Source organism: Schistocerca nitens, chromosome 4, assembly GCF_023898315.1.
Source record: "Schistocerca nitens isolate TAMUIC-IGC-003100 chromosome 4, iqSchNite1.1, whole genome shotgun sequence".
In the NCBI taxonomy this organism is placed as follows: Eukaryota; Metazoa; Arthropoda; class Insecta; order Orthoptera; family Acrididae; genus Schistocerca; species Schistocerca nitens.
Window position 1 is genome coordinate 134,073,812 of NC_064617.1, and position 12,776 is coordinate 134,086,587.

Consider the following 12,776-nt stretch of genomic DNA (forward strand, 5'->3'; position numbering starts at 1 on the left):
AACCCTCTATATACTCCTTCCACCTTTCTGCCTTCCCTTCTTTGCTTAGAACTGGGTTGCCATCTGAGCTCTTGATGTTCATACAAGTGGTTCTCTTCTCTCCAAAGGTCTCTTTAATTTTCCTGTAGGCAGTATCTATCTTACCCCTAGTGAGACAAGCCTCTACATCCTTACATTTGTCCTCTAGCCATCCCTGCTTAGCCATTTTGCACTTTCTGTCGATATCATTTTTGAGACGTTTGTATTCCCTTTTGCCTGCTTCATTTACTGCATTTTTATATTTTCTCCTTTCATCAATTAAATTCAATATTTCTTCTGTTACCCAAGGATTTCTATTAGCCCTCGTCTTTTTACCTACTTGATCCTCTGCTGCCTTCACTACTTCATCCCTCAGAGCTACCCATTCTTCTTCTACTGTATTTCTTTCCCCCATTCCTGTCAATTGTTCCCTTATGCTCTCCCTGAAACTCTCTACAACCTCTGGTTCTTTCAGTTTATCCAGGTCCCATCTCCTTAAATTCCCACCTTTTTGCAGTTTCTTCAGTTTCAATCTGCAGTTCATAACTAATAGATTGTGGTCAGAATCCACATCTGCCCCTGGAAATGTCTTACAATTTAAAACCTGGTTCCTAAATCTCTGTCTTACCATTATATAATCTATCTGATACCTATTAGTATCTCCAGGATTCTTCCAGGTATACAACCTTCTTTTATGATTCTTGAACCAAGTGTTAGCTATGATTAAGTTATGCTCTGTGCAAAATTCTACAAGGCGGCTTCCTCTTTCATTTCTTCCCCCCAATCCAAATTCACCTACTATGTTTCCTTCTCTCCCTTTTCCTACTGACGAATTCCAGTCACCCATGACTATTAAATTTTCATCTCCCTTCACTACCTGAATAATTTCTTTTATCTCGTCATACATTTCATCAATTTCTTCATCATCTGCAGAGCTAGTTGGCATATAAACTTGTACTACTGTAGTAGGCATGGGCTTTGTGTCTATCTTGGCCACAATAATGCGTTCACTATGCTGTTTGTAGTAGCTAACCCGCACTCCTATTTTTTTTTATTCATTATTAAACCTACTCCTGCATTACCCCTATTTGATTTTGTATTTATAACCCTGTAATCACCTGACCAAAAGTCTTGTTCCTCCTGCCACCGAACTTCACTAATTCCCACTATATCTAACTTTAACCTATCCATTTCCCTTTTTAAATTTCTAACCTACCTGCCCGATTAAGGGATCTGACATTCCACGCTCCGATCCGTAGAATGCCAGTTTTCTTTCTCCTGATAACGACGTCCTCCTGAGTAGTCCCCGCCCGGAGATCCGAATGGGGGACTATTTTACCTCCGGGTGTCAGGTACAAAACGCTAATGTTTTAATTCACTGACTACACATGGAGGTTAAATCTCATTTTTTTTTAACACAAAGATTACATTTTTTAAGACATATGATTCCATCTGACATATAATAATAGACATAAACATACCGCCGAAACACCCTTGAACCGGAGAAGTCGACAGGAGCAACGCTGCAGAATATTTAAGCTGGCATTTCAAAACAGTATAGTCATAGTCATAAGTGCAAGCTTATTACTGTTTGTGGTGATGCCGTGGTTGAGACACTTTATTCGCATTTCGTGGCGTCCCTAAATCTCTTATTAAAAAACTTACGGATGGGTCGGTTTAAAAAGCACACGGCCACGTTTCCTTCCTTCCCTGCCCACGTCCTATCCGAATTTGACAAAATCGACAGGATGATTAACCTAATCTTCCTTCTGTGTTGGGTAAGCTTTTGTTACGGTGAAAGTAATTTATTATTGTTTTCGTCCTTTGACAGTTCAATACAACAGTACAGGGCACGTCGAGGTAAATATATATATAATTTATACTTACAAAGCAAAAAGTTGGCCGTGGCCTTCTCAATGAAATCATCCCAGAAGTCACCAAAGCAACTTGGGGAAACCATGGAAAACAAGTCAATTTCTCCTAAAATTTTAATTTTATTTATTTTCAGTTAATCGTGCATGGAAGGGAATTCAATTTCGAGAGAGAACACGCATAGCAACCATATAATGACTGTACAAGGGGGCTGTCAACCACAACAGCAATGCATATAGCTTTCACTTTTTTAACACTGACACTTCTTTAGCAATGAGGATGATAAAATTTACCACTAGCAATTGTAATGGCTCCACATTGTTTTAACAACAGATAATCCAACTGTCATTTCACAAAGTGCTGACATTGAAACTGTTCATACAATCCTATATATCATGACTGAAAGCTTGGGATTACTGCAACACTCACCATCATGGAGCTAATACTGCAAAGACACCGATTAGACTATTACCTCTAGACAAAAAAAAACTCACCACAAATGAAGTACAGTGGTTGGGCACCACTTTGGATTTCTGTGACACTTCAATGTACCTGAGAGTCATTCCAAACAAAGTAATCACATTCAGGGAACAAACATGAATTGTAAACTGATAATCCTAGATGGAATAATTTGCTGTGTAAATGTTTAAATTCTCTGGAAACTGACTTTACATTGGCAAATACCCAATGTAACCCAGAATCGAGTTACCCTCAACGACACCTGTGGATTAGTTACAAGTTGCCTGAAATCATCCAACTTGAGAGGTTTCCTCCTCTTCCAGGAAATGCACCATGCAACATCTGACGAAATGCAAATGTATGCAAGGAGACTGCTACAATTAAACAAAGGAACATTGTTCTATTGTAGAGATTCATAGGTAAAGTTCAGAATCTGAAGCCAATAAGAAACTGCCTATGGATTACTCAAGAAATAGTAGTTCGCAATGAACACTATAGCTTTTTAATGTAGAAATTTCGATCAGTTGACAGATTACAGTTTCTGTATGGTTACATAGTATTGAAAAACTGGAAATAAAAGCTGCAGTGAAGTAGAATTTGCTGTCGCCAGCTGTATTCAATAGTGTACTACAGAAGATAATCTGCAAATTAGAAAATGGATCTTGTTGAAACTGAGAAAGTGCAAAAAGCAGTTTCAGGATAAACTGTCTTGTTCTTGTCAGTGTTCTGGCAATTTTATGTAGCTACATAGGTACTGAAAGAGAGAAGGTTAAACTAACAAAAGAACAGGAAAACCAGACCACTTAACAACATTGCTAGGTAGCACTGAATGACCTGACGGCATTAACTATCTTGCAGGAGAGTACACTTAAAAATTAGTCATGGGGTGAGGTAACACTGAGACAAGATAGTTTTTGTAGTGTGTACAACCCCTAGGCAAAGAAATCTTAAGATGAGCCACTACAACAGTCATTAAAACAGAATGCCTATGAAAGACACACCCTTTGAATGCCATAAAAGGTAGTGTTAAAAGAAGAGTAGTAGACTGAAAAGTAGATCCTCACAAAACAATGGCCACAAAACTGTAGACTGCCATTATATGCTGAGGGAGAAACTTGAATCAGGAAATGAAAGCTCGAATTTTATGACCACAATTGCAGAATGGATAAAAAAGAAGTAGCCTCCCAAAATAAATTATTAAAATTCTGGACAGTAGATAAATGTTTTGGACAAATGATTTCTAGAAATTAAAAACACTTTGGCAGTGTGTTGGACTAAATTTTAAAGAATATCAAACAGAATGGAGTAGAGATAACTTATGTATATGTTTCTGTTCCAATACGGAAAAATGTAGAACAGTGGTTGGACAGAGGAAATAAGAATGATAACAAGGAGGCAACAAGATGATATTGTGCGCAGTAAAGTCAATTTCGAATAATGCATTTAAACATGGCTTACACCATTGGCCTAATACAAACAAAAACATGCTACAAAAAACAGAAGACCCTGCTTCAAAGAGCTCTGTAAGAGGCTGGATTCTCACATGCTAAAGTTTTCCAACATTACCTCATAAAGAATAAACTTTATTGGTAACACATTTCAAATGGTTCAAATGGCTCTGAGCACTATGGGACTCAACTGCTGTGGTCATAAGTCCCCTAGAACTTAGAACTACTTAAACCTAACTAACCTAAGGACAGCACACAACACCCAGCCATCACGAGGCAGAGAAAATCCCTGACCCCGCCGGGAATCGAACCCGGGAACCCGGGCGTGGGAAGCGAGAACGCTACCGCATGACCAGGTAACACATTTATCAGCCAAAGAACAGACAGGTATCATATAAACATAAGGAAGCACACCACAGGATAATGTAACAAATCAAACATGCCATTAACATATCAGTCTAAGCCTAAATTAAATAATATAACAATTAATACTGATCCATTTATGCGCAGAATGTCATTATCAGATAAACTTTAATGTAATTTAGATCTTTGACAGTCACTTACATATCAAATTACAGTGTAAGACTACAAACTACTGTTTGCTTATAAGACGTACACACTGTAACGTGCAGAGAGGGAGGGCGTGGAAGGAAATGGCAGTCTTAGAGCTCTGTTTATCAAGGTGCAATACTAAATACATTTATTGAGAGGATAGCTGAGTCATATAGAAAGTTCATTTAGCCTACCTTACAGGAAAAAGGCAACTGATGGAAATTGAAAAAATTAGCATTTCATAACTCCTTTCATTTCAAAAGGAAAGGAAGGAAAGAAGATTGGGTTTAATGTCATGTTGACAGAGGTCATTAGAGATGGAGCACAAGCTTGAATTGTGACAAGGATGGGGAAGGAAATCAGCTGTAACCTTTCGAAGGAACCATCCCGGCATTTGCTTGGAGCGATTTCGGGAAATCACGGAAAGCCTAAATCTGGATGACGGACCCAGGATTGAACCATTGTCCTCCCAAATGCAAGTCTAGTGTGCTAACCACTGTGCTACCTCACTCGGTCATTTAAAAATGGTTGAGACATATATTGCACACGCCTCGTGCACAGCAAAAGAACACTGTTTCGCTGTGCTTGAAAATGTATGACACTCTTCACAAAAAACTTGCAAGTCTAATCTTTACAGTTCAAGAAGAGGCAACCAAGCCAACAATCTGATGCAGGGAAAATGAACTACCGTTTTTCATTTTATGAGAAATAAAAAACAACAGTGCATATTGCCCCCACACATTTTTCTAATATTTACTTTTGACACACAAACAAAAGAGGAATTTGTCTGAGTATTTAGTTTTTTCAGATTGATCACCATATGGTAAGCTTCCTCTGTTTAATATTTACTGTAAATTGGCAGATCATGAATGTGTAGCTTCAAAATGCATTAACAGTATGACCATTGGCCATTACCAGAGACATGTAAGCAACATCAGAATCATATTTTACACTGCTCTGCTAGCATACATAAAGAAGTTGAAAAAGGAGAAGAAATTTATAACTGGATTACATTATTACTCATCAAATGTTCCTACATTAGGTAAAAATGTTGAGTCATTAATATTAATCCCTTAAAGATCTTTGCTGAAATGTAGACAAATAATAGATCTATCTGTACTGCTATTTATGTTCATTTTTCTGTGGATGTTTCTGCACTTGTTTTTCTGTTTTCGGTCCATTCAAATACACAACTTGCTGAGTGAAGCATGGTTAAGAAAAATTAGTACATCTTTGTTAGATGAACGAAGGTGGTTTACACACATCTCTTCGTGTTTGATGAGTGCATTTTGAAAGTGAAAGATTATTAATACCAAGATTTTGCTGTCAATGAAATTCTAGATTTCATAACATGTCTAGGAATCCAGCCAGTTTTGTTCAAACACACACACACACACACACACACACACACACACACACACACACACAAACTGAAAGAGATTATAGATTACAGTCGTTCAGCACTAACAGCAGCACTCACTGCAAAAAGAGCAAGAGCAAATATATATGTAACGGGTAAATCACAGCTTACAGAGATTAATCGATCGTAGTGCTGAATTGTAGGTAGTAATTTTAGTTGCCTTACTGGGAGTAATAGGATGGGAGACAAAACAGTGTTGAACTGGGCTGTCCCCAAAGACATCAGACAGATGATAAAAAAATACTAGAAATAATATAATAATAGCTTGTCTTTTCATTTTTGTTCTTCATCATCCCAATGACTGTTTTCCTCCTCTTTACATTTCCGTGTACAACCAAGAATCAGTGAGATTAGTTATACTAAGTACGTTATCCCTTAATTTTATAACCTAAGTGATTTCCCGTACTTTGTACTTCTTAATTTCTTTCCTGGTAACTTCTCATTAACTCTGTTGTACTAAAACAATTTATTTCTGCTTCCTCCCATCTTCTTCTTTCATCACGACCAATACCTTACTTCCACACAGTAGAATAAGAGTAATCAGTCTTATAAATTTTTATAGTTGTCTCTTGTTATTAGATTTTAACAAAAATTTCTCTAACATTTCTGTTTATGCATTTGAATCTTTCTATTTCTAATGTCTGCTTCTTCTGTCAAAAGAAACAACTCATGTTAGTAAATTAAATGAATCCAGTCAATTCAACAAATAGTGGAAAAATCCAGGATGGGATTACAACAATACAAAACAGGATTAATTGCTAACCACCATATAGAAGAGGTGTCGAGTGGCAGACAGGTGCATTGACAGAAAACTGTTAGGTATTATAAGTCTGACTGTGGCTGTAAGTACGTGTGTGTATTTTTATTTTTCTTCTACATTTGAAAGACTCTCTCCAATAGTTTATAACAATCTTCTTTCAACAGGCCACACAACTCCACTTGTATGTATTGAGTAGCAATCTATCCTATTTTACATAAATGAATTTATCACTTTATTTATTTTCCAGTTATCTACATAGTACCTTACCTTTTTTTCTATAATCATTGTACTTTTCAGAGTAACTAAAGGGAAAGAAGGGACTGACAGTGGAAGGCAGAATTCAAATCTTTACAGTTGCAAAACAATATACCTACTGACCAGTTTCTCCTCGTGTCAGCATTGTACATGCTGCATACATTAACGCAATAAGCAATAATTACTCACAGGTCAAAAATATGGAAGAATGTTGGTATAAGGAGATATACCTGTCATTTAAGTACGCAATAATCACTGCAGAAATTCTGCAAGAGTAGATGCCATTATGAAATGTTAAAGATCAATGTTTGTGTCTGATCTTAACAGTCCATGGAAATCAACATATAGCTCAGATCCATAAATAATTATGTTTCAGCCTGGCAGTTTTGAAAACACCAAATATGATTTCTTTGCGACGAAAAATCCCCAAAAGGCAAAATGTGTGAAAGGCAATAAAATGCAGGTTAGTGTTTACCACGACAAGATTTCTCTACATGCTGAACACGGAAGATAGGTTACAATGAACAAAATGTTTAGGTAGTTAGTGACACACGGTATCCAATTTGGCGTCACAACGGAGGTATACCACTCATTCATTTCCAAAAATATGCAGCGAATAATATTATACATACGTAATGTTTGGTACGATCATTCAACTGATCCATTACTGTTAAGATAATAAGCGAAACGGCTGATTTTTTTTAATAATCAGCATACTTTTCAGAACAACATAGGAGAAAGAAGGAACTGGAAATGTGATGTAGACTGACTGATAATCACAAAATACGATTTCGTGATTGTCAGGAAAAGAATTTTAGCTTAAAAATGCACCTATTGTATAGGGGGCCGTTGTAAAGGAATTACACAGCACTCTACGAGAAATTATCTTTCTATTCTACCGCAGTTTACCAAAATTTATAACAAAGTGCGCTCTTTCCTAAAAGATAAGACAGGAAACTCTGCAGCATCTCAATATTTCCACATTAATGTACGGCAGACTTTAATAAACACACGTCAATATCTTCAAGTTTCTACAGTAACTTTCCAATTTTTTCCAACAGAAATAGGTGAAAATGGAATAAATGTGAGAAACTACTGAGTTGCCATTAACGATCAAAATAAAAAGTGTAAAATTAAGGAAATTAAATAAAGAACGACGTTGTAAACATTTCACCCCTCACGTTACCGAGTCGCCGGCAAAATACACTTACCCATTTCTGCGACCGATGAGGTATCTTTCTGTTCTTGTAGCTTCCGATGTTAGAATTTGTCACCTATAGTTCATACTCCGTTCATAAAAAATAGGCTATAACACCACAAACAGATATAAACACAAACCCGCACAAATACGACTGATCCACCTCTCACGCAAGGACGAGTTCAAGTACGGGAAGTAGAGGGAGGCGTATACGAATTTCATTCAATAGGTTGTTGAATGAAGCCTGCGTGAGCAGGTTTAACAGCGATTATTCGCTGCGTAATTCTGATCAATTTAATCTGAAGGGAAGCAATATAAACCTACATATATATATCTAAAATGTGAGACTTAAAAAAATTACATAATCGACACTCGCGTGCCATCTATACGCCCACAATTGTATTTGCGCCGTCAAGGAAGCAGCAGAATAGTAATAAAGTTTAAAACAAATTTTTCGTTCTTAAAAATTAGTTTCACTCCCACTCATAGAGCTGATTTACTAGAACAATAACTGTGACCAGAATGACAATGAAAGCACTGTACTGTAATGACATATTAGTTTAAGAGGTGATCTACAGTGTACAGAACTGAGGTTTCCAAAAAATGACATGAAATACTGTCATTGACACTCTGTAATTAACGACAATGAAGTAAACATGCTATGTAAAGTTTTAAAACTGTTGGAAAAGTTGTTTTGCTCTCATTCATTATAAATAAATCTCGTGTGAGGTAAAATGATAAATTCACACAACACCACGGTAACAGCGTTGTGAAAGATGTATGAACTAGGTTTGTTGAAAGGGCGAGATGTAACTATAAATTGTTATCTTGCGTCACTAATTATTACTCTGATTCGACAGCGACTAAGAAAACTATCATCCATACATACGCCACAGAATGAGTTGCTGCAAAATCGTTAGTAGTTTGTTTCCTTTTTGTAGTTTAGATATGAATGTGGACGTGTTTAGGCGCCAAAATTAATTTTGAGGCGAGAAATTCCTGTATGTGGAAAGAAAATTCATTCCCTGATAATATAAGGGAGTGTGACTTGTAAGGTACGACATAAATTAACTGCGTTCCTGTACGCAGCACATTATTCCAACTGTAAAATAGAAGCTAAATAATTCATATTGGCCCAACTAATGTAAATTATTAATGCACTCCTTATCGACGTTATCTCTATAGCAACCAATCACCTTCATCCTTGATAAAAGGGTTCAGATGTGTAAAAGGGAATGCGCTTCGCTACTGTGTAATTGCGGACTTGGATGCACTGTTCGCAGCAGATTTTGTTTGGGAACTAATCCATCAATTTAATGGAATAAGTTTCAACATCTGTAGTCTGCAAACTGCTGTGAAGTGCATGGCAGAGCGTACTTTTAATTGTACCATTGTAGTGTTTCTTTCCGCTGCATAGAAGTGTGGAACGCAGGAAGAATGACTGATTAAATGCCTCTGTGCGCGCTGCAATTAGAATAAATCTTATTTTCACTATTTATACGGCAGCGACCCGTAGGGGTCTGTAGTATATTCCTAGACTTAACATTTTCAAGTCGGCTTTCGCCATCTAGTTGGCATTTATCTGCAAGATTCTGTCAATTCAGTTTTTCGGCATATCTGTGTTGCTCTCCCCTGCTGCTCCTTCAGCAAATTGGAAGGGCGGTACTGATCTGTTGGACATTAGGCAGCTCGGGGTTCACAGAAACGAACGGCAAAATTGTACGAAAGAGAATCTAATAAAAATTCAAATATGACACTCTTCTCTTACTGTATAGTTTATTTCACCATTGCGGAGGTAAAGAGTGTTGAGTAAGACGTAATTAAAGATCATAAGAGGAAGTGTGCTGAAAAATTTCTTCTGCTACATAGTCAATTTACTTATTTAATTTTTATAATTTTACAGTTGCAGTTCTACATATATATGGTATTTAATTTTCTTTATTTATCTTCATATGGCTCTTTATAGACTTATTGAAAATTGGATAAAGGATCTCTGCTTGATGGTATTGTCAGTTTTATATGAAGCATCTGATCTTTGGATTAAGATTTTCCTTCTTTTTGATACCTGTAAGTTTCATCTTTTACATTTTTCTGTCATCTTTTTGTTTCAAAATGAAAGAAATGTTCATATTATTAAGCACACTGTCTTAAAAATGTGCCAGTTTGGTAGCTATCAATGTATTTGACCTTTTTGATGGAAAATGAGACAATATGTAACAGCAGGGTAGAAAAGGGGGGGGGGGGTGTTGAGACAGATAGACAACGGCGAAAATTTGACATGAAAGGGGAAAACGCCATACATGGTGAATGGAAAATGAAAGGACTGCTATTGACCTTCTACTTCAGTTGTTAGGTATTATTATTAACTTACTGCAGCTGACTAAAGGTGTTGTTGAATTTCAGTCTTAGCTGTTAGACTTTGTTTATGATTTTGTCTCCCTTTTGCAACTGTTATCTCTCATAACCCTAGGCATGAAATGATGTTACTTATGTTTGTCACTTGCCAATATATCTATATTTTTTCTGATTTTTGTTGTCATGACTGACTACTGTATTTTTATTTCTAGTATTTCTTCAGCTCCTTTTCCCATTTCTCAGTATTATTCCTGTTGGTTTGTTTAAAAAAAGTAATGACATTAATGTGCAAAATTCTTGAACACCACTTCTTGTATCTTCATAAAAACAAATTTATGTGTTACATGTGTATGTATAATTGAAGCTACTTATTTTCATTGTATTATAAATCAGAAATCATACTAAATGGTGAGATGATCCCTAAATGATTAAATAATCAAGAGAGTGTGAACCAGATGCCAAAAATGCCTAATAAAGAAAATAATTACATTTTTTTCCACTGTGCAATCAGATGACTGCCACATAATCAGTATTTCCTAAAGCTACAATGAACAGAAATGAAACTGTTGTTTACTATGTCATTGAATCGTATAGCAGTTGGTGTATGTTGTGAAGCATTCATTGACAGCCATTGTTTCTACCGCCATGGGAGACTAAAGGCACAGTTGCCAAAGAACAACTAATATTCAATTAGTGATGTGCCCTCAAAACAGGTAGGCTGAAGAGTAAGCAATTTCTGACTGACGTGTCCTGTGTGGCAGCACATACTCAATATCTGATTTTCTCAGGTCATAGTTAATTAGCATTTATTTTCACATCACACAAAACTACCAACAAACTTGTTCAATATAGATTTAGTGGGCTGGCTGGACTTAACCATAAATTAATGATTGATAAACAATAAAGATTATTCTGTCACTGTCCATGAAGGCACTTGAGAGATTATAAGTTCCAACAAAGGAATCGCCATGATGGAAGTCACCGGACTAGTTTGGGACAGGCATAAGAAGCATTATACTCAATTAGCACAGGCCCCTATTCAGGAAGTGCAATAAAGTCAAAGTTCATTTGGTAGTATAGTGACGGCAACTACTGAGCATATATGACAGTCTAAGTTCCAAACAAAAGAATACCAATCTTGGAGCATTGAGTATACAGGAGGCCAAGTCAGAGGAGGTGAAGTTCACTGGGCAACAGCTGGCTGCTCATAGTGGCTGCGGTGTGGTATCCTCCAGATCGGGCTGCTGCTGGAACCACATGGTGTAGATCCTGGTAACACTGCTTCAGAATTGCTTCCAGTGGCTCAGTGGACTGCAAAGGCAGAGATCGGCTGGGCACCATCCTAAATATAGGACCAGTGGAGTGATACCTGCTCGATGCTTGGATGACACGTCATTTGTTGAGGTAAAGTAGTGCTTCCAATTGTGTCACTGTTGTGTAGGATACGTCTGCCACTGGTCTTGAAGCCAGTGCCTCACATGGTGAAGCTAGCTTGAATGCTTTTGTGGTGCTTACGGGAGTTGTTTTGAACACAGTCCAACTTGTTATGGTACCTGCTGTACTGTTGCCATCAGGGTCTGCCAAGGGAGTGTCTCCTGTGGATCCAGAGCACGGGCAAGTTGCAGACTATATCCGCAATGCTGATAAATGTGGTCCCAAGTGAGCACCTTGAATGTATCACTACTGGCCTGCAAAGAAATCACAGACAAGAAGGACTGACAGGACATTGTCTTGGTGGAACAGTGTGTATGGAGTTTGATGAAGAAAGTATATGATTGGTTTTCAGAGGTTTCACAACTTACAGCTGCTGCTGAGAATAGCCACAGTTAATGGCTGTCAGAATCCTTAATGACAATATAAGACACTACCAACAATTACCCATGTAGTTACACTTGTATTACCCTTCAGAATTTAAGTTAAAACAGCATGGTGAACAGTTTATAACTCAGCCAACAATAATCACACGAATGCATTCATTGCCATAATGAATAAACAAACAAATGTCACTCATTATTGTCTCCTGTGGTTTTAGGTGACTACAATGTTAATTACGAAGCCCACACCTACTACAGTAGTACAAGTTTATATGCCAACTAGCTCTGCAGATGACGAAGAAATTGAAGAAATGTATGATGAAATAAAAGAAATTATTCAGATAGTGAAGGGAGACGAAAATTTAATAGTCATGGGTGACTGGAATTCGGCAGTAGGAAAAGGGAGAGAAGGAAACGTAGTAGGTGAATATGGATTGGGGCTAAGAAATGAAAGAGGAAGCCGCCTGGTAGAATTTTGCACAGAGCACAACTTAATCATAGCTAACACTTGGTTTAAGACTCATGATAGAAGGTTGTATACATGGAAGAACCCTGGAGATACTAAAAGGTATCAGATAGATTATATAATGGTAAGACAGAGATTTAGGAACCAGGTTTTAAATTG

At 37.1% G+C, this 12,776-nt stretch overlaps 2 protein-coding genes across 2 annotated transcripts in view; one reads left to right on the forward strand and one right to left on the reverse strand.

Annotated features, from left to right (window-relative positions):
* The window catches only part of LOC126251682 (actin-binding LIM protein 2), a 359,496-nt gene extending 351,224 nt beyond the window's left edge, over positions 1-8,272 (reverse strand). The window contains exon 1 of the mRNA XM_049952267.1: positions 7,996-8,272. Within this exon, the coding sequence (XP_049808224.1) occupies positions 7,996-7,999 (4 nt within the window). The 5' untranslated portion in view covers positions 8,000-8,272. The remainder of the gene's footprint in view (positions 1-7,995) is intronic.
* Positions 1-12,776, forward strand: part of LOC126251684 (uncharacterized) — a 404,158-nt gene that overhangs the window by 127,186 nt on the left and 264,196 nt on the right. The gene's annotated exons all lie outside the window — the stretch shown is intronic.